This window comes from Sprattus sprattus (assembly GCF_963457725.1).
Source record: "Sprattus sprattus genome assembly, chromosome: 9".
Taxonomy (NCBI): domain Eukaryota; kingdom Metazoa; phylum Chordata; class Actinopteri; order Clupeiformes; family Clupeidae; genus Sprattus; species Sprattus sprattus.
In genome coordinates this window covers 23639619-23666708 of record NC_137928.1, presented here as the reverse complement: position 1 = coordinate 23666708, position 27090 = coordinate 23639619, and the positions used below count along the sequence as shown (strand labels likewise).

At 46.6% G+C, this 27090-nt stretch overlaps 1 protein-coding gene across 1 annotated transcript; it reads left to right on the top strand.

Annotated features, from left to right (window-relative positions):
• On the top strand, positions 1–27090 carry LOC308370607 (rho guanine nucleotide exchange factor 26-like). Its single transcript, XM_080845287.1, has 15 exons — positions 1–166; positions 526–1840; positions 2670–2721; positions 3231–3376; positions 6061–6117; positions 6712–6872; positions 12122–12274; positions 12466–12595; positions 13790–13864; positions 14067–14156; positions 15457–15611; positions 19605–19814; positions 25002–25072; positions 25301–25405; positions 26013–27090. Exons 2-15 carry the CDS (start codon positions 608–610, stop codon positions 26153–26155), a joined length of 2781 nt encoding a protein of 926 aa, XP_080701413.1. The 5' UTR covers positions 1–166; positions 526–607; the 3' UTR covers positions 26156–27090.

Below are 27090 nucleotides of genomic sequence, written 5' to 3'. Positions count from 1 at the left end.
GGATGGTTATGTGTTCCAGACTGTGCAGAGTTACAGAAAACAACGGGATGATTATAGTGTCCTAAGTTTGGATAGCTTTTCGCCTCAGCAGGTTCAGATACACTTCAACGCAACATAGCTAAAGAACAATTATGTTGGAATTTCGGCGTTGACCGTGTAGGAAAAGGTAAGTGTTTTCTTAAGATCTTTGCAGACGAGTGTTTGAAAATTTGTAGTCCGTTGTGATCCACGGGATAGACTAGCTTGAGTTTTTTTTTGCCTTAATGCCACCTACGAGAGTATTTACTTACTGCCCAGCAATGTTTATGTGGATGTAGACTAACATCAGTCCAAACAAACTGAGAGTTAATTAGCTCAAACTTGCAGCCACAGAGAATGACAGTCTTTCTTTGTAACCTTATGAGAAAAAACCTGATCCTCTGACCCAACTCGATCTTATCGTTAATGTGTAACCAGAGAAAGTTGCAGAGCACCTCAGTCGTTGTCCCTTTGGTTCATTTAACGTTTACCCTCTCGTCGGTTCAGGCTGGAGTCACATCTCGCCGAGCCACTGCAATGTTTGTTTTGTGAGGTTCTGTTTCGTCCGTCGCTTCTTGGCGACACCTGAATGCCACTCACGATGGACTACGGGAACGAGGTGGATTTATCAAACAACAACATCTTTCCGCTTTGGAAGAGACGTCCCAAAACTGGTTCTAGAGACTTGAAACTAAAACCTAGACCTCTCAGTTACCAGATTGACGGGGTTCATACGACGGATTTCCCCGTGGAGGACAAAAGTGAGTTTACTCTGACTCAGCCCGCAGAAAAGCTAGTTGCAACGCCAGCTGGAAGGACCATGGTCCTGACACATGTCTTAAACAAACCGGAAAGTCAGAAAACACGGGTGGTAAGAAGCATCAGCATTGGACATATATCCAACGGGAGATTTTCTCTTTCTAAAAAAAAACAGGAGGTTGACAAACACTGCACAGGTAGCAATGAAAACCGCATGGCTGGTACAACCAGAATGGCAAACGGGGCCTCTTTGTGCCAGGATGTCAAGCCTTCTTGGGCTGACAACAAGAACCTCTCCAGCCCACTCACTGTCATGTCGCAGAGTGACCAGATTGTTTATGGGAGTTCGGCATCCTCTCCAGACCCCATGCGGATGACATACAGACCTCTCAGCCTGAGTGTCACGCCTCAATGCCAACATGAGGACACTGGGGCTTCTTCCCCCTCTTTCCCCGCCTCCTCCCGCAGCTCATCCTCCAGCATCATGTCCCTGTCCTCCACCCCGAGTACCATCTCTGACCCACCGACACCTCGCACCCCATCACCAGAAGATGGGCTGTCTGGTGGGGTGCTTCCACGCCAGCCTCCAAATTCCTCCCCGGTGTCTGAGGGGAAGCACCCCCCCTCTGTCGTCCTGAGCACCCAGAGTCCTGCTGCACAGAAAATGGGCACCCAGCAGCTCATCCCCCAGGGGCTGGCATCAGACATTCGCCCTCTTAAAACCGGACACTTTGGTGCTCAGAGCAAGGGTGGGCTCCTGGACCCTGGCAAACGGGCTCAGCGGGCCCGCAGCCTGGTGGAGACCGGCTCCTTCTTCTCCACGAGCACTGAGCGAGAGGAGGGCGCTGAAGGGGTGGAAAGCCCCGGGCTGCTCAGGAGAGGGCTGCGTTCCACGTCTTACAGACGGGCGGTGGTGAGCGGGGTGGATCTGGACGTGTCCCCTACTGATCTCAAGGCCAAACGCCTCTCACAGCCTGTGCTCAGGGGGGTGCTTGAAGACCCATCCAGCCCTGGGAAACACCCATCCAGCCCTGGGAAACACCCATCCAGCCCGAAAAACAAGGTGTGTAGATCATTCATCAGTCTCGTTCATTGAATGGAAAGCTCTGATAAATAGTGAGTTCTGTTGATAAGCAACAATGCATTAAGCAGTTGTAAACATGTGCATTGTCTCTCAACTATTCTGCTATTAATAAATAATGGGATCAAAAACATCACACAATTCATTTTAAGCTCTACCTGCATGTGCTTTGGTTTGTGTTTTTTTGGGGGGGGGCAATGAACCTTTCATGACCTTTAGGAGTGGCTTCTAATGTGGGGTATTTAGGCTCTGAAGAGTCCTTGTTGTTTATTTTGTGCCTCAAGCACTTCCCAAATTGCCGGCTAAACTTGGACATGTCAAAATCTCACAGTCACACTGGGAGAGGTCTCTGAAAAGGGTCAGGAAGGTGAGAGGTTACTGGCAGGTGTGCGAGGGAGACCTCTACTTTAGCCATCACTCAGAATGTCACAGCCCTATGAGAAGAGCAGCAGGAGCACAGTGTGTTGGTGGGCAACGTGGCCTCATTGAGCCCTATTTTATGGGTTTAATGTTTAGAGAGGGAACCCATATGGAAAAGGACTGAAAAAAAGCACTTGTCTTGGTCCAAAATCTGTGGTAAAGAGCTTGCATATACATCTCATTCTAAAATGTAATAATGCGTAGCTCATGCATGAATTTTTCTATGTTACGGTAAAGAGGTCATCATTTTGTGTGTTATCTTTCGTATATCGACTATATAAAAATCCACATGAATTTGACAGACTTTTTCAACATGGAAAGTTAGATCTTCAGTGATGAAGACCAATCTAAAATCAGACCCCACTAATCGTTCGTTTCTCTTTGTCTGCAGAGTCCAGACAAGAAAAGAGGCATTCCGTCACAGAGGACGTTTGACAGTGAAGGTAAGCTTTGCTCGTGCTTTATTCTGGGATACTGTTTGAGTCTAAAATGGGAAACGGTTGGATGAGGCAAATGTCCCGTGGCCCTGTCGGCCGTTTGTCATTGGAGCAGAGGAATGCTTTGATCCTCAGGTAGACACGTTTTAGGAATGCAAAGGTCCTGCAGTCCACACTGTTCATCCAGCTGGTTGTAGCGCTTGAATCTCTCACCAAATGGAAAAAGAGGAATGACGAGGGACCACTGACGGATATTGTGGAATGTGTGTTGGAATGTTGTATCAATGTGTTTGAAGTAATGTCTTGGCATTGGATCAGTGTTACAAAAAGTCTATTACATACATAAAAAGAACACATTTTCTGTCAAAATGTATTTTATTTCTAATGAAGTGATTGAAGTGACACTATTTGTCCCTGTATTTTAACCATCAGAAGTGAATATGGTTTATAAAAGGGTGAATGACCTGTGGTGGTTTCTGGGGTATTTACCTGCATGTGTAACTGGCCTGTTTCAGAGGACGAGGTCTTGTACCAGAACTACCAGGAGAAAGCCCTGCACAACGACTCTGATGAGGATGCAGAGTCTAGGGAGCCCAAGCCTGACGATCGTATTGTGGTCCAGTACAAGCCCATTCGCACGTCCTGGAGTCAGCTCAGTGTGGTAAGCCCAAAACACAAATTCAGCAATGCACTTACTTTGCTGCTGATGTCATTACCTTGTGCAGTTTTATATGCATTAACACGCAAAAGAGTCCTCACAGCACTTGGAAGTGGCACTAAGACGCATGAGGTGTAGGGTGTAGGGCAGTGTGCTCTCTAACCTCTCTTTACTGTCTGCCAGACTGTCCCACAGGGCAGTAGGAGAGACTAATGGAGTAGAGGGCACTGCATTCGGTCCGGGGCAAAGTATTCCCTCCAGAATGGAAAAAAAGTAAAATGTTAATGGATAAGCTGACTCCTATTACAGTATTATGTAACTGAGTTTGAGGCTGAAATGGCGGGAGTCAGTAATGCCATTTTCCACTTAAGTGCTGCGCTCGCTCCCTTTTGTTTTTATTTACTTGTATCTGGAGCAGTTTAGGGGCGCCTACCAAAGCTTTAGCAATTTCTTGGAAGCCAGTCAGACTGAGCATGAGGTACACTTGCACACTAACAACAGAAGGAGAGAGAGAGGAAGATAATAAAACAAAGAGCACAACATTGAGAGAGAGAGAGAGAGAGAGAGAGAGAGAGAGGTTAAAGAATAGAAACTGGGAATGAAACTCAAGTAAAAAGCAGTCTAAGTAAGAGAAACAAAAAGCCATTATAGTAAATACAGAATGACTAAGAGGTTGTAAACAAGTCGGATGAGAGCAGGGAGACCTGAGTGGACAAGAAGGTTGAGAAGGGAGGGGAGTGAGAGAGCAGAGACTGGAAGAAATCAAGGAACATTTTTAGGATTTCTGCGCCATGGTCTCCAGTGTCTGTAAATTGTATGTTTTGGCAGGAGGAATGGTCTGGAGTTCCTCAGCTCAGGAAGCAGAACTCAGAGCACTCTGCAGTGACAGGTGTACACACCTGGGGCCCTGGAGGACCCAGAGTTGGAGGAAGTTTTGATAAAAAAAATGTTTGGGCATAAATGTTAAAACACTATTTATTTACACTACTGATTTAATTCTGACTTCAGGTTGTGTGTTTACTGAGAAATATGCCTATAAATCCTCTTTCAACATCTGAACTCCTAATGTGCCCGCTTCTGGAGCTACTTCCACATATCCTAACTCAGAATAGAACTCAAAACCAACAGCAGGTCCCTTGAACACCTGGTCCTTGGAATAAGAAACAGAATTGACTGGTATTATTTATATTTATATTTGTTTTTCCCTTATCAATTTCATGAATTTGGTTGGCGAGGCCAGACTAGGACTTGACAAACATTCCGGCAGATTGTTCAAATACTTCAAGCTTTGATATGAAAGATAAGACCTAGAATGACATTATTTGTTCTCTGAGCTGGCCGTGTTCCACTGCTCTGTGTGTTTGTGTATTTGCATACTATCGGCCTAAAACTCTAGCTCTTCCCCCCTTAGCCCCTTTGGGTTTTTTGTTGTTGTGGAGTGCACACAAGCAGAATTGCAGTTGTACTTTCTGTTTCTCAGAAATGATTGTCCTTTCCTTGGAATGAAGCAGAAAAAGTCAGACAATACAGTGTAGCTCTCTTCTCTCTGCACCTTGTGTGAGCCACACCTGCCCGAGCGCCCTCAGGAATCCCTAGCGAGGGGTTGAAGTTCAGTGGCCTGACATGGGTTGCCACGGACTACTAATGATGTTTACAAGCCTCCTGACTTTCTTGCCATCCTGGTTCCTTTTATTTGTTCTTCGTGTTTGTTCAGGATTCTTGCGTGTGGATGAGTTTGGAGTCTTATTTCATTTAAGGTTTTGAAAGAAAAAAATCTATTCAAACCTTCAGGGAGAGAAAAAGACAGAGAGAGAGGAAGAGAGAGAGAGGAAGAGGGAGAGATGAAGAGAGAAAGAGAGAGAGAGAGAGAGAGAGAACAAATATATCTGTACAGAGTCGATGGCCATGGAGTAGAGGATCCAGTGGTTCTGGCTCCAGGTGTGTCCCTGTCATCTGACCCCGCCACAGGAACCTCACTGCACACTCATTTCCCCTGGAATATTGTGTTCAGTTTAATCCTGGTTTGAAGCCGATTGCCTATGTGAACTGGGGGAAAACTTTTTTTTGCTGATTACAAAGAGCACAGGTTTCCTTTGAAAGGCTCAAATGCTGCCCTGCCTTTATGGGCTTGTTTGTCTGAGCTGGTTAAGAATTAACAGAATGCGCCTCGGGAACCTGATCGGCTCTCTGTACCATTCACTATGCCTACAAGCCCTCACAAACCAAGTAATCATTGCATTACGCCCACACACATACACACACACACACACACACACACACACACACACACACACACACACACACACACACACACACACATATAAATATATGTGTATGTGTGTATAAATGACTACTATAACCTCAAATTACTAACACTGCAGAGAAAACTCCATATTCTTGTGTGGTGAGCAGTCCAGCGGAGAGGCTCTTTCAGAGTGCCATGGCCTGCCATGAGACATGCCTCTGTGTTAGAGTGGAGCCAAGCAGACGGGTTGTTCTTGTCACGTCTCACCTAAACACTGCTGGACTTATACAAGCCTGTAGCAGCAGCCTGCTGTTCTGATTTAGACCCAAATAGATGAGATCTAAGATGGTGAAGATAGGACTGTTTGGGACACTTTGAAGTCTAATCCACTCTAACCTAATCACAGTGACTGTGTGTCTTTCCTCCCTTGCTTTTGTCCCAGGTGAAAAAGACTGGAGCTGCTGAGAGGTTAAGCCCAGAGGATCGGAAGAGGCAAGAGGTATGTGAAACACCGTAATCTCTCACTGAAACACCGTTATATCCACAGTTAGTTATGTTATCCATCTAGTTACTGTTATTTTTACCCCCCTTTCCGGCCACACACACACGCACACACGCACACACACAGGAGAGGATGAGAAAGAGGGCTTTGACTGTTTTTTGGGAATTGTGTAGATATGTCTTGTCTGAGTTTCAGTTGATGGCTCATTAAAAGCATTAATAAACAAGCACAGCACAGCACAGGAAATGGAGCAGAAAGCAAGCCATGAGCTTATGTTTCAAGACAAATGGAATCGGGGATAGTTTTGGCGCACATACCATTTCACTCCTCTAAATATACAAGTCAAATAATTGTTATTGAGTTCTACGCATAGTGAAATAGCTGCTCTTTCCATTATTGCTCAACCTGTTCGGGAGTGCTTACTGTAAAGCGCTGATATGTTCGGTATGTTAATTAACGTCATCCACCTCCAGATGAACCGCTTCATACCAATATCCTCTTTCATTTCAAGAACGTGTGGCATTTCCAAACCACTAATGGGAACATTGGCCCTTTCTTATTCTAGTTTCTCTTGTTCTCTTATGTCTCAAGGCCATCTTTGAGGTGATCTCTTCGGAGCACAGCTACCTCCACAGTCTGGAAATCCTGATCCGCATGTTCAAGAACTCGGCAGAACTCGGCGAGACCATGACCAAGACGGAGAACCACCACCTGTTCTCCAACATCTTGGATGTGTGCGCGGCCAGTAAAAAGTAAGCACTGCTCTGATCTGATCTTTCACACTCGTTGAAGTCTTCTTTCCTCAGTCAGTGAAATCTTTCCAAGATTTTGGTGGATTTTGGTTACCTTAGCGGAGACCATGCAGACAGCAGCTTGCTTCCCCATCCTTAGCCTCATGCCCTATTGCCGGCTGCAGCCACAGGCCATTATTTGCACAGTCAGGGGAACTGTGGAACAGGGCCCAGGAATGTTAGGAGGTCTGGAAGCAGTGCAATTAAGAGTTGATGTTGTTGTTGTTGGTGGTGGTGTGGGCGGATGAATGCGTGTGTGTGTGTGTGTGTGTGTGTGTGTGTGAGGGAGAGAGAGAAAGAGAGAAGGTGTATTTGTGTGTGGGCGAGTTTGTTTTTGCATGCATGGGTGCACGGCACAGACTGACTCAGTTGAGGCATGTTTCCGGTGGCTGTTGTTGCTTTGGTTGGCATGTGTCCTTCTAGACTCGAGGATCTTCCCACATGCCTACCTGTGTCTGGGCAGGATAAGTAGTGGGAAAAGCATGTTGAATAACTGAAGTTTTTAACGGCTGCCCTGGAGCTCTGATCCGTTTTGGTAACAGGAAGTGCTCATTGTTGATTACCATTCCTCCATCACTGACTGGGAATTTACATATTATTACTGTAGGGCTTTTGTACTGTACACTGCTGGACACATGTTTGTACTTAACCTGAGCACAAGTTTAGACTTGTTTTTAGGGGTCATTACTCAAAATGACCTTGATCAGTCACTCCGATGACTAACACTCAGATAACATTAGGTTTTACTGATGACGGTGTTACTCGGTTCCAACACACTAAGGACACCCACACAGACACACAGACACACACACACACCAGGGTGGTGCTGAGAGGAACTGTACAGTATCTGAAAGGAACGCCTGATTAGAATGGATCAACATATTGCAACGGGTGAAAAGCAAGTGCCCACTGAGGGACTGTCACAATCCCAAGCCCAACAGGTCCACAGCCTGTTAACTGTTATAACTGTTATAATGCTCAATTAGGTGTAAAAATGTATTGTGTGTGTGTTTTTTACTGTTGGGTTGTCATAAGTAAATTGGTCTTGTAATTCCTCCATGGGTCAGCCAGTGTGCGATTGGCTATGATTTGTGCTCCCCATTCACAGTGATAGGACTGCCTTTGTGGCAGCACCATGATGGGCCTCAGACTGATATCCTCAGTCTGCTCTTTGGGGCTCTTTGTATGCAATGGAGACACTGCTCAACAGCTGCATCTCATAGACAACCAGATGCCCAGAACTTGTTTGTCACCTTTCAGTTCTATTGTGTAAGAGTGTGTGTTACCATGTGCTGGGTAGGGTCTTTTGCGTGTCGGTACACGTGTGTGAACAGATATGGGAATGTGTGTCGTGTGCTTGATGTATTTACATGGCAAAGGCCCCCTCCATTGTTGAAAAGAGGACATAAAGCTTCATGCGATGCTCATCCTCATACCGTTGTATGGAAATTGTGGGAAGGGTCATTCCAAGACATCCTTTGTCTCTGTCTGCCCCCTCCCCTTGTCCTCTCAAACACAGACAACACACAGTTACACAGGCGCTGCTGTCTCTGTGTTTATAGGAACACCATGTTCACATCCGCTTCTGTCTCATAATGGGTTGGTTTACTGTACTAGACGGCCAGCTGTGTGTGTGTGTGTGTGCCTTTGTGCTTGTGTGCATGTCCTTTTGATGGTTTGTGTGTCCCTCTTTATGTCGTCCCATCTGTAACATGTCTTCTCACTGAAGCACAGGAGACACTGTTGTTCTTCGTGCCGTCATGATGCAGAGTATTGTGTAAAAGTATTGAGCAGCTGCCGAGCTGCCGAGTTGTGGCAATACTGATACGAGTGTGAGCGTCTGCTAAGTCTTGGGCTACATAGCTCTGGCTATTTACACACACACACACACACACACACACACACACACACACACACACACACACTCTTCTGGAATATTGTCATGGGGTGGACCTGGACCACAGTAGGCATCCACACACACCTACACACACACACACACTTGGTGTGGTAAGTGGGTTAAGGTGACCCTGCCTGGAAAAGCCCAGTGTTTGGATGGTGTACAGGTCATTGGGTGAGGATTCTGGCTGAGGTTGCTCTGATCAGATCACAAGCACAGAGGATGATCTTGATGTTTGCTCTGGATCTGTACTGGGTACACATGCACACCTTTGCACTATACAAACATTTCAAGAGATGGAGCGGATAATTCATCTCTAGGGTTTTCTAAGGTTAAGTTAAGTAGGGCAAACCAATTCTAAATTGAACACACCCGTTTACATAAATTGGTGTTTTGGCATTGTGAAGACCAGTGTAAAGTCCTATTTGGGAATGGGTGAGTAAGTGGTGTTTGGCCAAGCTTTACTTACCCATTACATCTCCTACTGAGAGTTTAAAACTGGCTTTGGTGCATCAACTCTCCTTGAAGGAAAGCAGTATACAGACATACATTATCACGTCACTACATTTTGAAGTATGAACTGCCTGAAGTAACATTCCTGTACATTAGAGATTAGTGCAAGCACATCTCCCGCCATTTCATTTGGTGGAACAGGGTGGACTGGATGAACTGCAGTGTCAAATAGGCGCACATATTTCTGCCACATTGTGCTGTCAGTCACAATTTTCTGTTGACTTAACAGAGTTGGTTTATTGATTTTAAAATCATTAAGCCATGATGACACACGTTATGTTGTGTGGAAGGCCATACTGTAAAAAGTAACTGATGACGCACACAGACACTGCAATTACTTTTATGTTTGTATATTCAAATTTGCATTTGCTTTTACTTTGAGCTTTAGTCCCTTTGAATGTTATCGATAGTGGCCTTTTTTCTTTATTTATGATGCCTACACCCTCTCCTCACTCACATGCACAAATAGCACAACATGTCAGTCATGAAGTTCAACAGTAGTGTGTGTGTGTGTGTGTGTGTGTGTGTGTGTGTGTCTGTCTGTCTGTCTGTCTGTCTGTCTGTCTGTCTGTCTGTCTGTCTGTCTGTCTGTCTGTCTGTCTGTCTGTCTGTCTGTGTCTGTAAATCTGACCCAAATGGGTTATAGGTTTATAATGTTCCATGAGCCAACTCTGAGTTAATGTTCTCCCCTGGATCCTCCCCAGAAAAACCATCCCATTTGCTGTCAGACCCAGGTAGAACTGGTGGGGCTGGTTTGACGACATGTTTGACTGCTGTTCTTGAGAAGCTACTTGTGGTTGTTCTGCTGAACTGCCCCCTGCCCCAGATCCTCCGATCCTCCTGTGATCTTCCCTGCAGCAGCCCGTCAGAAAAGGCTTGTTGGGTGGGGCTCCTGGGTTGTTAGTAGTCGATGGTGCTCGGAGGGTTGAGAAGCCACCCTCAGTTGTGTTTGAGAACTGTGGTGAGGCCATCTCTCTGTGTGCCTGCCATCTCTCTCTCTCACCCCTTTTGTAGTCGCTGCTTTTTCCAGGCTCCTCTCGTCACCCAAACAGCTCAACATGGTTTACTCTACGGCCAAAAAAAGCAACAGGGAGCATGATTATTACTCTCCCGGGAGGCAGGCAGTTTGTCCTCAAAGCTCAACGCTCACTCTCGTTCTCCTCTTCTCCCTTTCCCACATACACACTCACACGCACACACACGCACACACACATGCACACTCACACACACGCACACACACATGCACACTCACACACACGCACACACACTAACCAAACCAAACCAAACCAAGTCACATGGCAAACCAGTCATCTATGTCTAAACACTTACACACACACACACACACACATACACACACATGTACACACCCATACACACCCAAACACACATGCATGGGTTCAGTCCTGCCCGCTCCTGCCATAAATTTGTCATGGGGAGCATGACTGAGTTGATGCAGTGAAGGGTGATTAAGATGGTCAAACTCTACATAACTGCAGTACTGATGTAATGTGACATAGACCGCTATGATGTCACTTAGTCAGGGGGGTGATGCACAGAGTATGGAGAAGCCCTTTTATCTTCCCTCAATAAACATGTTTATGACACTGAATCAGTAGTCAGAAGAGTAGTCAAGCCTGCTTTTTACTCTCTCTAGCTGATTACATGTCTTACATGCTGCTCTTATCTTTTGGGCCTCTCTCTCACACTCATATTCACACACACACACTCACAGATGCAGTTCACACAATGTCCTTGGCTCTGTTTCAGATCAGCTGTATATCGTATTGCCCTGTGTGTGTGTGTGTGTGTGCATATGTGTGTGTGTGTGTGTGTGTGTGTGTGTGTGTGTGTGTGTGTGTGTGTGTGTGTGTGTGTGTGTGTGTGTGTGTGTGTGTGTGTGTGTGTGTGTGTGTGTATATGTGTGTGCGTGTTGTGTCATGTCTGTGCATGGAGAGTAGGTCAAAAGTATCCTATCCCAGCAGGGAAGAGTAAAGCCATAGTTATCCGAGATTCCTTGCGTTCCACCTAGGGGCTGTGTGAGTGTCAGTGAAATACAGAGAGATGCCCTTTGTGCTATGTGCTTTGCTGTGCTGCTTGACACTCCAGCATTCCCTGCGCTACCTGCTCTGTCAGGTGTCTGATTGATATGCAATTAAAGTTGTTGTTGCTGTTTCACAGATTTGTTTTGTCCATCCGGTTTTTAACTCTGTTTTTTTTGCTGACGTCGTTGATTTTTTTGTTCCCTCTTTGCCAAACTGAAGGGAACGATTTGCACTCATCCAGCTGCAGGCTGGAACCCTGATCGTCATCGCTAGAGTGACCTGGTGACATAAGCTCCAGGAATAGGCTGTGAGTCAGGGTCGAGACGGCCTGTGCCGTGATGTGGGGGAGGTGTGAGGCTTTAGGTCATGGGAGGGTGGCTCCACAGATGCACCGGAGCGGAATTGGATCTCCTTCCTTCCTGTTTGTCCCCCGGGAACAAGGAAGCCCCTGGCCTGGGCCTGTAAAGTCCCCTCAACCCCCCCTGTGCTCGTGTGTGTCCTTCAGGGGGGAAGCGTCTGTGTTGCGCTGCTGTCATTGCTATTTCAGGGGCTTGGGGATATCCTTTGCTCTGAAGTTCGTGTGAAGGTGCGGAAGATGGTGTACAACCACTTCCAGGCTTTGTGTGGTGCTGGTCTGTAGGTGACTTTGTGTGAGGTGATGACTGCATCTGTGAGTCCCTCCTGACTCAGCCGAAAGCAATGTGTGGCATATTTGACATGCAAGCTTACACACTTCCTCTGTCTCTGTCTTCCTACAGGTTCTTTCAGGAGTTGGAAGACCGACACCAGCAGAATATAGTCATTGATGATATCAGTGACATTGTGGAAAAACACGCCCAGTCGAACTTTGACCCCTACATAACATACTGCTCCAATGAGGTGTACCAACAAAGGACCCTTCAGAGGCTTGTGTGAGTATAACATTACTCTCTCTCTCTCTCACACACACACACACACACACACACACACACACACACACACACACACACACACTAACACACGTCTGATCTGTGAGATGCTGAAAGATAATATTTTTCCATAATCATTTCATGTTTGCTTGGGATTTGTCATTTTTAAGTAGTGCTGCTTTTTCTCATGACAGAATGAAGAACCCGTCGTTTAAGGAGGTTCTGACCCGTATCGAGGCCCACCCCGACTGCAGGAACCTCCCCATGATCTCCTTTCTGATCCTGCCCATGCAGCGTGTCACCCGTCTGCCTCTGCTCATGGATGTGAGTGCATCCTGTCCTCTCTCTTCTCTTACCTCAGGCCCTCCTACCTGTCAACACCAGCACCTCCTGCCCCTTTACCACACCAGTGTCTTCTCTCAATGCACCTTTCTTTCTCCACTACACCACAAACCCACACCCTGTTCTTCTTTACTATTTCTCTACCAGTACTCCATTCATACGGTTTCGCCCATACTACCCCTACACGTTCTCCTCCAAGCAGTTTGTCTCCTCTTGACATCAGATTGTCAGCAATTCTTTTCTCTCTGCTCCATCAGAGCTCACAGTAGTACAGTCCAAACTCTGAGCCTGCTTTAATGTGGCCTTAGTTCACCTCCCAGGGGCCCCACACATACACACGCGATACGGTCTCCTCAAGGGAGTCAACTTACACAGGGATTATTAGGTTAACAGAGGGGTTGACTGTTATGTAAGCCACTCTCTTTTTCTCTCACTCTCTCTGCCTCTTTTTTTTTTAACAAAGTTTTCTTTGCTATGTAGTATTGTCCATGAGGGGATAGCACTACATTGTGTTTCCACCTGACCACTCTGTACATTTTTTAGGTTCAAAGGCCCAACACTCTGTTATTCTCTCCCTGTTTCCCCCCTCCTCTGGCCTTGCTTGTGTTGCGCCTGCGTCTCGTCTTGTCTCCTCTCTAGGGAGAGTTTGATGTATCTGGAATGGAAGCTGTCAGTGAAAGGGAAGCCAGGCTTTTTTGAGTTGTTTTACTGTAATGCTGGTCCTCCTTCCCTCTCCTTCCCTCTCCTCTCCTCTCCTCTCCTCTCCTTCCCTCTCCTCTCCTCTCCTCTCCTCTCTTCTCCTCTCATCCCTGAGCCTGTCAGCAGGGTTTAGGGCTTAGAGCAGCCCAGTCAGTCTGCCTGCCACAGGGAGAAAGCTGATCTCCTCTACCCCTCTGGCCCACCCTTACTCTCCTGTGACACAGAGAGTTGGGAAGGACATGAGAGTGAGATGGGGAAAGAGTCTCAGAAGCGTGAGAAAGATATGACCTTGTGACTTCCTGTTCACGAGTGAAGACAAATCAAATCAAGGAAGGCCAATGCTGAAGCTGTTGTTTTTGTGACTATACTTAAATGGCCATATATTCAAAACCTTTTTATAAGGCTTTTCCCTTTGTGTTTGTGTGTCTACCTGTAAACAGTATGTATGTGTTTCACATATCTTGTATCCTCCTTCAGACTATCTGTCAGAAGACCCCCAAAAGCACAGACCAGTATGAGGCCTGTAAGAAGGTCCTCCAGGATGTCAGCAAGGTGAGGTTTCTTCAGAGGTCTATATGTGTGTCTACGTGTGATTCTTATACCAGCTCGCAAGGACTACATTTCAAAGTGGTTCACTACCTTCATGATCTTAATGATTGTGTGTGTGTGCGTGTGCGTGTGTGTGTGTGTGTGTGTGTGTGTGTGTGTGTGTGTGTGTGTGTGTGTGTGTGTGTGTGTGTGTGTTCAATTTCAGATTGTGCGAAAATGTAACGAGGGTGCTCGTACTATGGAGAGGACTGAGATGATGTACACCATCAACTCTCAGCTGGAGTTCAAGATTAAGGTACATCATGAGAATGAACTAACTGAGATCATGTTTCCTTCTGTTTTATAACCAGATGAGAGTAGTTACCCAATCATTTGCGTGTGTGTGTGTGTGTGTGTGTGTGTCATTGTGTATGTCTGTGTCAGTGAGTGAGTGAGAGAGAGAGAGAGAGAGAGAGAAAAACAAAAACAGAGAAAGAGACAAGACTAGCAGTGTGAAGGCTCCCCTCTTGCTGCTCTTTGAGATATCCCAGAAGGCTTTTAACTCCATTAGAAAGACAGCCCTCCCATCCCAGCAGGCTGACATTAGGACCCTTCTCAGCAGCGCTGCACTGTAATGTCAGCTGTTGTGAAAGAACAGATTGGAAGGGAAGGGACTGCAAGAGTTACTGGAAATGAGAGCTGTCTGTGTTGAAAGAAAGTTGGGGTGCAGATCATACATGCAGATATTGGACGGATACCACAGTGTCCCATATATTTCCCTTTAACAAGCCTCCTCTTTCTTTGGCTCCCACAACTGTGAAGGAGAAATGACTTCGCATTTTTTTTATCATGTACAGGTGCTTTTAACACACACACACACACACACACACACACACACACACACACACACACACACACACACACACACACACACACACACACACACTTTCAAGTGTGCATTTGTGTGTGTGTGAGAGAGCGGATGATCCAGGAATAAAAAAAGTGTGGGAAAGCAGTGTTGGCGCATGTGGTGAAGGCAGATGTCGGGAGGCTCGTAAGCATCTATGGAGAGCTTTGCCATGTCCAGCTGTTTATAGGCCTACTTTACTCAAAGCATTCAACACATGTGTAAAACACACACACACACACACACACACACACACACACACATGAGCTTCACTGTGACCCCTGAACTCCTAATTCTGTCAGCTCAATGTTGTGAAGATATCTAGATCCAAATCTTTAACCTCACATTAACACTTTTACAACCACTTTTCCAACTGCTGTTGAAATGCCAGTTAGCATTCCGTTGCATGACTTCCTCATGTGTAGTCCTCTCCTTCTTGCCCCTGGCCGTTCATACTTTCAGTCTTTTATGGGCTTCACTGGCTCTTAAACATCACAATGTATGAAGTGGTTTATCCATATTTTTTTCCATACAGTGCCTGATTATGTGGTGCCACTTGTGGTCCATTTGTTTTAGGATCTGGGTTCAGGAATGTGCCCTTTGTGTTGTGTAATTGTTTCAGTGGGGTCAGTGGAATCTTCTATCTGAGTCTTTTTGTTTTTCTTCGTCATTTTTGTTTTGACTCCTTCCCCTCCCCCCTTCTCTTCAGCCGTTCCCTCTGGTGTCTTCCTCCCGCTGGATGGTAAAGCGCGGCGAGCTGACGGCTTTTGTGGAGGAGAACGGCATCTTCCTGAAGAGGACGTCACGTCAGCAGGTCTACTTCTTCCTCTTCAACGACGTGCTCATCGTCACCAGGAAGAAAAGGTGGGTTTTCCTTCGAAGGGGAACCAGCCAGTCCCCAGGGTCTGAAGTAGGCGCTCTGAAGCTCAGAGGGTGGACCAGGCTCTTCCTGTGTACAGTAACAGAGATGAGAACGCTGATAGAGAGAGTTCATCTCTCAGGCCGGTCTCCCCCGCCTCCACTATACACCAGCCAACAACATCTGAACTCGAATCTTACAAGCAGACAGTGGAAAACTACAAAACTGGCTTTCAGCCATTAGTTACCAGCCACAGTCATCCACTGTTCCGCCGTAATTCATTAGATTGTGACATTGTTTGTTACTTGGTTGTTTATTCTTCATTGATCCCCATGGGAAGATTAGTCCTTAGCATTTGACCCAGCTCAACCCATTTAAATCACTGTGGTGGGAAACCACAGTACAGCTCATAGGCCCAAACCAACTCCATCTTTTGATTCCAGTGTCCCATATATTTCCTTTAACAAGCCGCCTCTTTCTTTGGCTCCCACAACTGGGAAGGAGAAATGTCTACACATTTATTTAATCGTGACATTGTTTGTTACTTGGTTGTTTATTCTTCATTGATACCCATTGATCCCCATTTTGATGCCAGTGCCCCCTCCCTTATCCCGTGTGGATAGCAGGTCAGACTTTGGGTAGCTTCCTTTCCTCTGCTGCGTGTCAGCCTGAGCTGTCCTGTTCCTGCACAGCACAGGCACACAACACAGAAGAAACTGTACCAGGGAGAGTGTGACACATAATAACAGTCTTGCCTAACACATTGTGGGATGGTTACTTTTAGCCTACTTTCTGTACCCTGGTTGGTAAATCATGATGTCATACACGAGCAGCTTTAGGAACCAACATTTAGGACTTACTCTGGCAGCTTTACTTTACTTGACTGGTTTAAATTCGCATGAAAACTGCTCTTTTTCCATGTTTTTTTGTGTGTGTGGTTTGACTTCCTTTGCACATATATCTGAAAGGGGACCTCCATATCAGGCCCTCCATATTCTCTGGAACTGGAAATCTGTTTTTTTCTCCTAAATTTCAGGAACATTCGGTATTCCTTAGAAAAGAATGTCTTCCTGGAAACAATGTGGTTTTCATCTGGTAGAATCTAGGCATCTTTCTCTCTCTCGCTCTGTGTGTGTGTGTGTGTGATGCGTTACTGATGTGTGTCGCAATACTCTCTGCTCTCCAGACCTCGTGAGCAAAGGGGAGCAGGGAGGTACCACGCTACCGTGTCTGGCTGACTGGAAGAAAAACAGAACCATGCACGCTAGTCAACACTCCACCACACCTCCTCTTCAACTCCATTCCATCTCTCCCTCCCTTTCTCTGTCCCCTCTCTCTTTATTTTCCCACTATCCAGAACACTTATGTAACTTCCAGTTCAGCACCAGCTGGCTGCCATTCATTTTTTTCTCTGTCCTCTTCCTGGTGTTCAGCTCAGTAGTGTTGTTATTGCTGGAAGTGGGAAAGAGGGCGTTGATACGTCCCCCCCCCCCCTCTCCTTTCCTCTCCTCTCCGTCCTCCATTTGTTCCCTCTGCTGCTGGTGCTGCTTGTGAACCCAGGCAGAGATCCACACAGATAACTAGTGAAGCGCCTGCTGCCTGGGATGCACCGCAGTGGAGCAGAGACGCTGGGTCAGTGACGAGTAGAACCACTCAGAACTGGCAGGTCCGCTACAGAACAGAAAGACTTTACAGTTCATAGTCTCCGCAGCTGTCAGGACATGGGCCTCTGCAGCAAGAAGTGTTTGTGTGTTTCTTTTCTTGTAATTACAAGTTTGTGTGATTTATTTGCAGCACCTTTCTACTGAACTTGGCTTCTTTCTTCTTCTTGCATTAAAAGTGAACCAACTGGATTTGTGTGCGGCGTGTGAGTTTCAGGCATGCAAAGTGTGACGAGGGAGTTAATGCAGTAGAGGACCTTGACGTCTGTGATGCGTGGAGGAGGAGTAGGCATCTCTGTTATCTCACAAGGGCTGGGAGTCTGGAACTATCTCTAGGGACAGCATGTTTCTCATTCCAGCATATACATGCCCGTGTGTGTGTGTGTGTTTGTTTGTGTGTGTGTGTGTGTGTGTGTGCGTGTGCGTGTGGAGGGGTGGTGGTTGGTAGATGCACTGGAGCATTGGGAGGGAGTGTTTCTGCATCCCCACTGCTGGAACATTCACTGTGGAGTACATCAGGCACATCAGATGAGAGGCCTGGCATGAACTCCATGTACTGAAAGAAATAGCTTGAGCCCTTGAGCCTGCCTGGGATGGGAGGGCACATGGTACGTGTGTGTGTGTGTGTGTGTGTGTGTGTGTGTGTGTGTGTGTGTGTGTGTTTGTGAGAGACAAAATAATTGTCAGGAAACTCTAGGTCCCTGTGGAGCATGAGGGTGGCTGTAGGGGACAGGTAAATTAGTTGAGTGCCACACCCCCGTGCCCTCCATCAGGTGGCAGCCAGCCTTGGGCACAGAGCACAGCAGATGGCGTGTCTCACCCGCTCACACGCGTGACAATCTGCACTCTTCCAAAAGATAGGCAGCAGCCAGGTATTTATAGGCTCTGCCTGATTTTATGCATCAGTCCTCTTCTGACTTGACCCGTCATGCATGGAAGTTAGACGAGAGATTTGCGTGGAAAGTCTCTTGGTCACAGGTCACATGCATGTCCACCCAGGGGTGGAGGGGGAGCATGTGTGTGCAGGTCCCCCCCGCCGGGCCATTCCTGGAGCACGGAAAGTCTCCCTCCTCTGGGTGGTCTCCGTCCTGCCGGGCTGGCCTGAGGTGCCTCACAGGTCCGGGGTCAGTCCTGTGACCGCTCGTTTCATTTCACCCAACACTCCAAAGAAGTCCCGTGCCCCAAGCCTCTTTTCCTCCCTGGTGAGGAGCCAGCTCGCCAAGCGGAATTATTTCTGTTACAGTCTGTTCCGTTTCTCTCTCTCTCTCTCTCTCTCTCTCTCTCTCTCTCTTTCCTCCCCTTTTTTTTCTTCACTTCTCCATGAAATTCAAATCGCATTCCCGACATTTCTGACATTCTGTCCCCGGGCCATTTTTGGGAATGGGACGTTGAGGGTTTATGCACTAGATGGTACTGAGTTGCCTTTTCCGTCCCTCCCTCTCTGCTGTCTTTCCCCACCCCCACTCCAGTGTGGTAACACTGCACGCCGCAAACGTCACTCTGATTAAAGATTACACTAGAGTATAAACAAACCCTGTGGTATCCTCCCTGAGACTCGAGTCTCTACTGACTGGTGGCAGTACTTCTTGGGGAGCAGGGCAGATATGAAGGCCTGGGCTGTGAGCTGTTTGAGAAGGCACTGAGCCTACACTGTGGCAGCTGCCAGTTCTATCTCCTCCCCCTCTGGAATGCATTAAGGGAGTGAGTCCTGACAACCGTGTGATTGAGAAAGATGTCTGAAGCTGATGTGCTCCAGCTCATCCTCTCAGTTTCAAAGTCACTGTGGTGTTACCTGACAAAGATGTATGTGTGTGAGTCTGTGCATACGTGTATGTGTGTGTATTGTGCGTGTGTGTGTGTGTGCATGTGTGTGTGTGTGTGCGTGTGCGTGTGTGTGCCCATGTTTTGCTTGTGCATGCCCTTGCTATGGTAGTCCCCCAGCCTGCACTGGCCAGACGACTGTGGAGCCTCTGGTAGCGGCTTCATGTTGAGGTTGTTGAGGTGGTGCCGAGTTCAGGTCCCAGTCGGCCAGCCAAGACCTTGGCTTTGCAGTGGGGTTCCTAAGCTGGCATTCCACTGAAGCCAATGACTTCCAGATGGACCCCTTAAGTCTTGCTGTGTGTAGTCAGGGTAGCACTGATGAATGAAAGAGAGGTCAAAGTGCACAAAACTCATGGGACATGTAGGCATAGAGGTCTGACCTTTGTATCAGTGTGCTTATCACAGAGCAATTTACCTGTATTTGTCTTATTTTTCTCATTTGTCTGATTGTCACTGTCTTATTTTTGTTTGTCCCTGTTTGTGCCTCTGTCTCCCCACCCCTTTGTTACCTCCCAGTGAAGAGAGCTATACGGTGATCGACTACGCTCTGCGGGCTGAGATCTCGGTGGGTCAGTGTCAGGCAGAGGACCTGAACCTGTCGCCGGTGCGGACCACAGCCAGCATGCTGACATCACGCCAGGGCACAGCCAATCATCTCTTCCGCCTCAAGTTTCGAAGCAACCACTCAGGAGACAAAGTGACGATGATCCTCGGTGTCGAGCAATTGTAAGTTGACTTTAGGACACACACACACACACACACATACACACACACACACACACACTTATACTCAGGCTGTCTATATGCACAGGTCAGCAGTAATATGCCTCTGAAGTTGAAAGCCCCTTTTGAAGTTGATGTGTGAAAGGATGGTGTAAAGGAGTGTGCCCGAGCGGTTGGTTTGGTCAGACTTAAGGGATGGATGACGGCACAACAGTATTCCAAAAAGGTTTTTTTAATTTTCTCTTTCTGTTCTACCAGCATGTTTAACGAACAAACAAAACAAACAAACAAACACTGAATGTAACATAAAACAAACACCAGGACAATGCCCACTTAGCGCTTCAACTAGGACCTGGTTTCAAACAACCATCAATTTAGGTCTGCTCACAACAGCAACCTAACACCGGGACAATGCCCACTAAACTATGCACCTGGTTTCTTCAACCCTCAACTTCGGTCTGCTCTCGTCAGCAAACTCTCTCAACTGAACTGTGCGGCCCGTATTTAAACCAGCTGGCTGTTACCATTGACACGCATTAAACAATTAACCGTTTTGCAGGGTATTCTCTGCTTGAACGCATACTGCCATGAAACATCACATACGTACATGCAGGTTATATTATCTATTCTACCATTAAACACTTAATAATAAGAGCACCTTAGATAACTAAGAACCCCCCTGCCCCTGATGAGCACGTCTCTAGCAAAGCACGAAATAATCACAGATTAGCATTCTCAGCCCTGCATCCCCGTTTGCCTCCCACGATCCCGGAAGACTCGCAACTAAACAGTTTGGGCCACCGATCAATGCACACAGAAACCCCATCCTATTATATTCTCCACATAGGATCACATATATGCACATCACACAACAGTATCACATATTCTAATGTTCATATTCATGTCCATCCGAACGCATCATATAAACAGTGACTAAGATCTGCGGGGAAACCACCGCTTTACGTGACAGTCGCCCTGCGCTCTGTCACAGATGGCGTAAGGAACAGAAATAAAATGAACAGAAATGAAATCGAATGCTCTTCAAAATGCTCTTTGAAGTACAACAAAGTTGAAGGATTGTGATGATGGTGGTTATCAGCATCAACATTTGAACAACATTGTACACAATTAAATTACTGCTATTAAAAAAAGGCAAATTTGGCCAGAATGAGACCTCATCAGGAGCACTCCTATCAAGTAATTTCCCCCAGGTGGAACAAGCCAGTGCCTCAACTTTTTATCTCCGTTTAGCAGTTCTGTCTTAGATGGTGTTATTGCTTAGGGTGAAATTCACTGACTCCAGCCTGGACTCCTAAAGCCCCCCAAACCAACTGAGAATGTCCAGCCGGGAAATTACTTTACTAAGTGCTAATTTCAAAAGAGGAACATTGGGTCCTGTCTGTGGTCAAAACACATTCTCTCTGTAATGCAGTAATGCTGTGGGACAAAGCAGTGCCCGGCTGTTTGTCTGCTGGCCTAGGCATGTGTAGAGGCTGAGAGACTGGCCAAGCAGTCTGCAGCTGTCTTATACACTTTAACACACACACACACACACACACACACACACACACACACACACACACACACACACACACACACACTGTCCCCTGGGCCTTGAGATGGCATGCAGTGAGGAGATGAGGAGGCTACTATCTCAGTGCTATGTGGTGATGAGATGAGTATGATTACTGCTGTCTTGATTTGAGCTCACTTTCATTACGTAACCTCAAACAAAGATGCTTGTCAAGCAAGCTCCATCCTTTCTCCCACAGGCAACCAACAAGTTTCCCTGCCTTTTCAGGTTCTCTCTCGGGTCGCCATCCTCTATATTAAAGTTCTGTTCTCAGGCCTTAGAAGCATTGTAGCATGTAGCAGTGTAGCATTTAGCATTTAGACAATCCACCTCTCTCTCTCTCTCTCTCTCTCTCTCTCTCTCTCTCTCTCTGTTGGAGCAAGTTGTTGTCCGTTGGCCTGACCCTCATAAGCAGACACGCGTGATGAATGCAGTACTGTAGCCGTATGGTGCTCGCAAGTCCCCTGTGCCTCTGGGAAAGGCGTGGGATTGGGGCCCCCTGTTGTGATGTCACTGGGGTGTCTGGAGTTTGAGTGGCACTGGTGGGGACAGGAGGCTACAGGCTGGGGAAGGGGAGCTGAAAGCATGACTGCCCTGGTTGCTAGGAGGCAGGCCATTGTTCCCAGGGCTGGTTCCCACAATGCCTCCCTCCACTGTTTGTGCTCTAAACGGTTTCACCCCACCCTGCCCTCCTTTCAGTGCTCCCAGGCTAGGAGTTACTAAAGGCTTGTGGGTGTAAACAGGATACCCACAACAACACAAATATTCCAGATCAGATACTGCACGGGTGTGTATAAAAATTAACCGAGGTTTCTTTGCTCAGAAACAAAACACCCGGAAACGTGTTATAAAGTCTGGACTTTATTACTCAGCCTTAGAAATCCAGGGTCCAGTGTAAGTGAAGCTGCTAGTCCTGAAAGTGTAAGGCATAAGGCTCTTGTTGAAGTTTTTTCCCCAAACACGCTCTGCCACAGTTTACAAGATGATGAATCATAAGATAAAGAATGTTCCACAGTGGTTCATGCCAGGACATGCCAGGTAATATTCAAAGTGATTGCATTTGTGTGGGCATTGGCTCTCATGTAGACCATACATCCTCTGTCCGTGCATTTTTGTATAAACCACTTCCCTAGGCTCTCAAATAATGTACAGTATGTTTTTTAGTGCTGTGCGGTATGGCTCAAGGGCAGGGCCCTACAGTGAATTTGAATATTGCGTGCGGAGGTGTGTGCAAGCCTGTGGTGGAGAGGAGAGTTAGGCCCAGTTTTCACTGAGGGTGAGGGGCTGCTTGGAGTCCAGAGAACCGGGCCCCCCCTCCATCAGGAGAGTCTGGTCCTGCCAGGCTTTTAGATGAGTGAAGATACTGCTCTGCCTTAAGGCTGCGATACTACCGAATTTTGATCCTTGCCGATGTGACGTAGATAAGTTGTACAAAGGGTGTAAGATGATCGGGCAAGATAGTTTTTGCCACCAAGAAGGTTTTTCCTGCTCTCAGGATGACATTTCTGAAACTCACTCAACCTGGGTTTGGCATAAGTATTAGCCTACATCACAGCAATTGAGTATTTTTCTGTCTCTGGCTGTGTTAAAAAAAATTCTTTATGCACAATATAATAAATAAGATTGTTCTGTTCTTCACAGTCTGAAAATGTACTGAAACTGTATGTAGAAAGAGGCTCATTTTAGTAATGTGGTATGTGAGGCTGCTGCTATGCTGAGTACATTGTGTGTGTTTTATTCACTCACATTCACCACCCACACACCACCCACCCACCCACCCACACAGCTGTCTACGCCTCTGAATATTTGTGTTCCATTCCATGCATATCCCGTGGTCTCTGCATCTGCACACGTGTGTTCCTGCGTTGGTGAGTGGCTGTGTGTGTGTGTGTGTGTGTGTGTGTGTGTGAATATGGTAATATTCCTGGTAGTTCAGCTGGCATACTGGGAGTTCAGCTGGCATGCTGAATCGTGGGAACGCTACCTGTGCCTCTTCAAATGGCACATCTACAAATGTACAGACATGCCTTTGGTCCATCAGGCAAATCACATAGCCTTCACATCACAACCATACAGGCACTTTCACACTGCTGAGGCAAGAGGGTGAAACTGAGTGTCCTTTCCCCTGACAGAAGGACAGAATTCATTATTTTGCACTCTGACGACAGACCACAGTCACGTAATAGTGAGGGGTGTTCAAACAGAAGGATGGTGTCGAGCATTAGAATTTGATTCTGATGTATTTGTATGGTCAGTTCCTTATAAATACTTCTTGTCTTTGACCAAGACCTCGTGTCTGTCTGGCATTTGGCTACAGAGGTGCTTGAGAAATAGTAACACACATTAAGACTTTGATCTGCCATTTGCGCCCTGAATTGCTGTGTCCCATATTTGTCATGACTACAAAGATATTTGCCCTTCATCACAGCTCTGGTGTCTGGTAAGTTTACAGGGCTGTGTGTACCACGTACATGAGAGGAAAATCTTTCTAGGTCACCTGTGACAAGTCATAATTACTTTACAGTCTGGCGTACACAAAGACAAGGAAACAAGTCACTAATAATTAAATCAAAGAAGCGGCCTTTGTGGGTCATTATCCATTGTATACGTGTAATAGCGTTAGAAGAGGGCTGACCTTGTTTGCTGGCCCACGCTTAGGATAGGATTTGGGGGGAATGCTGCATGATGGAGTACTGAGTCATAGATTATTTTGTAGCTCTGGTAACTCGTTAAAATTCTCCGCACAAGACATTTTTCCTGACCGTGGTGCGTGATTGTCCTGCACGGCTCTGTTCTGTCTGCTCTCAAGGCTGGGTGAGTCATCGGAGGGATGGAGGCAGGGAGGGAGGGAGGGATGATGCCACCTTCTGCATACCCTTCCCAGTGTGTGGATATCACTCTTCATCAGTGTCATTCACTGGTGCTCTTGTTTGAGTTGAAATCACTGAAAAAAAATCATAGGAAATGATTTGAAATTTCCTGAGAAACATGTATCATACCTCTTTAGAGTTTGGGATTTGCAGTGCCAATCATAGGCTATCTGAACAAACTAGTTTTTTTTTTGCTCTGTATTTTTTCATTTTGAAATGAATGGTCTTGCATTGCCACTGCAGCTTCTCCCTGATTTTTCTCCGAACAGTCTGTCACTGTATCTTCCCTGGCATCAGCCATGTCATCAGTCCATTAGAGAATGGAGACTGGAGAGCCACCTGTGTCTCTTTTCATCCCTGTAGTCTGTCCTCGCCTCTCTCTCTTTCTCCCTTTTGGGAGTGGAGAGGAGTTCTCTTGCTCGAGCCGGAGCGGAGCGGAACAAAGGGGAATTCACAGCACAGAACAGTGCAGCTTTTGCTCTTACCCATGAATGCTCTGTGACCAGTTTCAGGTTGCCGAAATGAAACCTTATCTGCAGTATCACCTTAGACTGAGTGCCAAGACATGCAAGACTGGTCATAAATGGAGGGAATTAGGGGAGGAAGTTAGAGAAAAAAGTTTAAATGTAAGAAAAGAATAAAGGAGAGGGTAAAACAAGCAAAGAGGTGACCCTGAATCATAATTCATGTCATCATTCATAATATGGGGTGCGTGCCGTGTTGTGATTGGTGTGTTTGTCTTCACAGGAATGAGCGCGCTCGGTGGATCAGTGCCCTTGGCCTCACCAACAGTGACAAGAATAACATGGACAGAACAAGTGAGTTCATAGTGGCACTGCACCACCTAGTGGTGACATGTGTTAATACATCACAGAGCAGTTCAGGAACCTCAGAGACTTTTTATGCATACAAAAACTATAAAAAGATGCATACATTCTGACATTGACTTTGATTGATTAATTATACGTAAGTGTAACTTATTGCCCTTCACTCCAAGTGCAGTTATGATGGATAAGTAACTCTCTGCTGTTATTGGCCATTGGCAGACATGGTGCAGGTGGAGGTCACCAGGACGTACACATCCAGACAGCCAGAGGAGCTCTCGCTCCAGGTGGCAGATGTGGTGCTGGTGTCACAAATGGTGGATGATGGTAAGTAAACACTCCGACCCTTTCCTCTCTCCTATTTGAAGTCTATGTCCCTCTCTCCCCCTACTCCCTCCATCATTGTTTCCCTAGATCTTGTCTTTCATAACCTTCCCATATCCACAGTCCTTATTTTTCTCTTGTTTGATTTCCCTTGTCCTTTGATCTTGTGTCAGACTTCATTGAATGGCACAGACAAAAGAGTACAGTACAGTGGTGAAAGGTTCGGCTGCTGTGATTGGTCAGCGCTCTTTACTTTAGCAGTGTGAAACCCCCAGGAGGGTTTGCCTACTACATTTGATGTGAAAAGGGCATTCCCAGGATAGACCATCAAATGCCTCCTGTATCCTTTGGCAGACATTAAACTTACAGCGGTCGGCTGAAAGTTTGATGTTTCAAACCTTTGAAGCTGGAGAATATTTGTGCCCATCCTGGAGCACTTGCAATTCATTTCAAACCGTGTTCCATATTTGACTAGCTTGTTGCAAAATAAAGAATGTTATCTGTGTCTTGAAAAGCTTCACAATGCATGTGCCTATTACGCATAGCTTAAGGGTCTGTATGGTGCACCATGTTCCAAAACTGACAGCATCTCCATGTCATCTTGTTGTAGGCTGGTATGAGGGAGAGCGTCTGCGGGACGGGGAGAGAGGCTGGTTCCTGGCCGAGTGTGCCGAGCGCATCACCTGCCAGGCCGCCATCGAGAGGAACTGGCAGAGAATGGACCGTCTGCAGTGCCTGGAGACCAACGTGTGAGCTGGCTTTGGAGACACACCCACTAAGGACCTTCTCCATGGACTAATGGGTCTCTTACTGACCAGGGGTTACTCTAGGACAGCTACAATGTCACAGCCAAACAGACATCACGCAGGGGGGATCCTTAAAAGTACCTTCACACCCACAGCACTCTACAAGCTTGAAGAAGAAAACACTCTGTCATTCTGAATTGAACTAAAATGACAGGCTCTTTGATGGAGGAATGAAAGAGGGGCAGGGTCAGATGAGGCAGTGTTTGCAAAGACTCCGTACAGAATGCAGAATTTCCATCAACCTCAAACGTCCAGGGCAGTGTTACAGCCAGGCCAAGCAAAAAGATGTATGTTGCCATTTCTTCACCACAGTAGGAGGCTACTCAAGCAACGCACCTGTCACTTGGTTTCCTCCTCTCCTTCTAGGCTGGGTTGATTGTATAGTCTTACGGAGAAACTTGAGAAGGTCTGCTTTAACTCGAACTCTTCACGTGCCTACCGCCAGCTTCTCTCTTTTTTTGTAGCCTCGGAGACTTCCAACAGAGACTTGTCTTTCTCCACTTTCTGTGTTGGAACCAGCAGCTTCTTTCAATAGAAGAAGCCTCAGTCAGTAGAGCTGAGAGGATGATGTCACAAAACTGCCCCACGATGGTCTGTAGCTAAACAGGAGGATTCAGGGACTGACTGACCCAAACTGGAAGAGGATGAAGTCGACAGTTTCTAGATGGACTTTAGATGGATCATGTAGAAGGGATTCCTTCAGCTATTGTGATGGTTGTGAAGTGGCTAAAATATTGAAGGGATTTAGAAAGACCATGTTCTTTTAAGAATATAATGTAATATAATGGCATTCTCACCCAATCTGAAGCTTTATGCATTTCCACTCAGGGACATACTCATACATACAAGACTCATGCTTAACAGCAATGTACAAAACTGAAT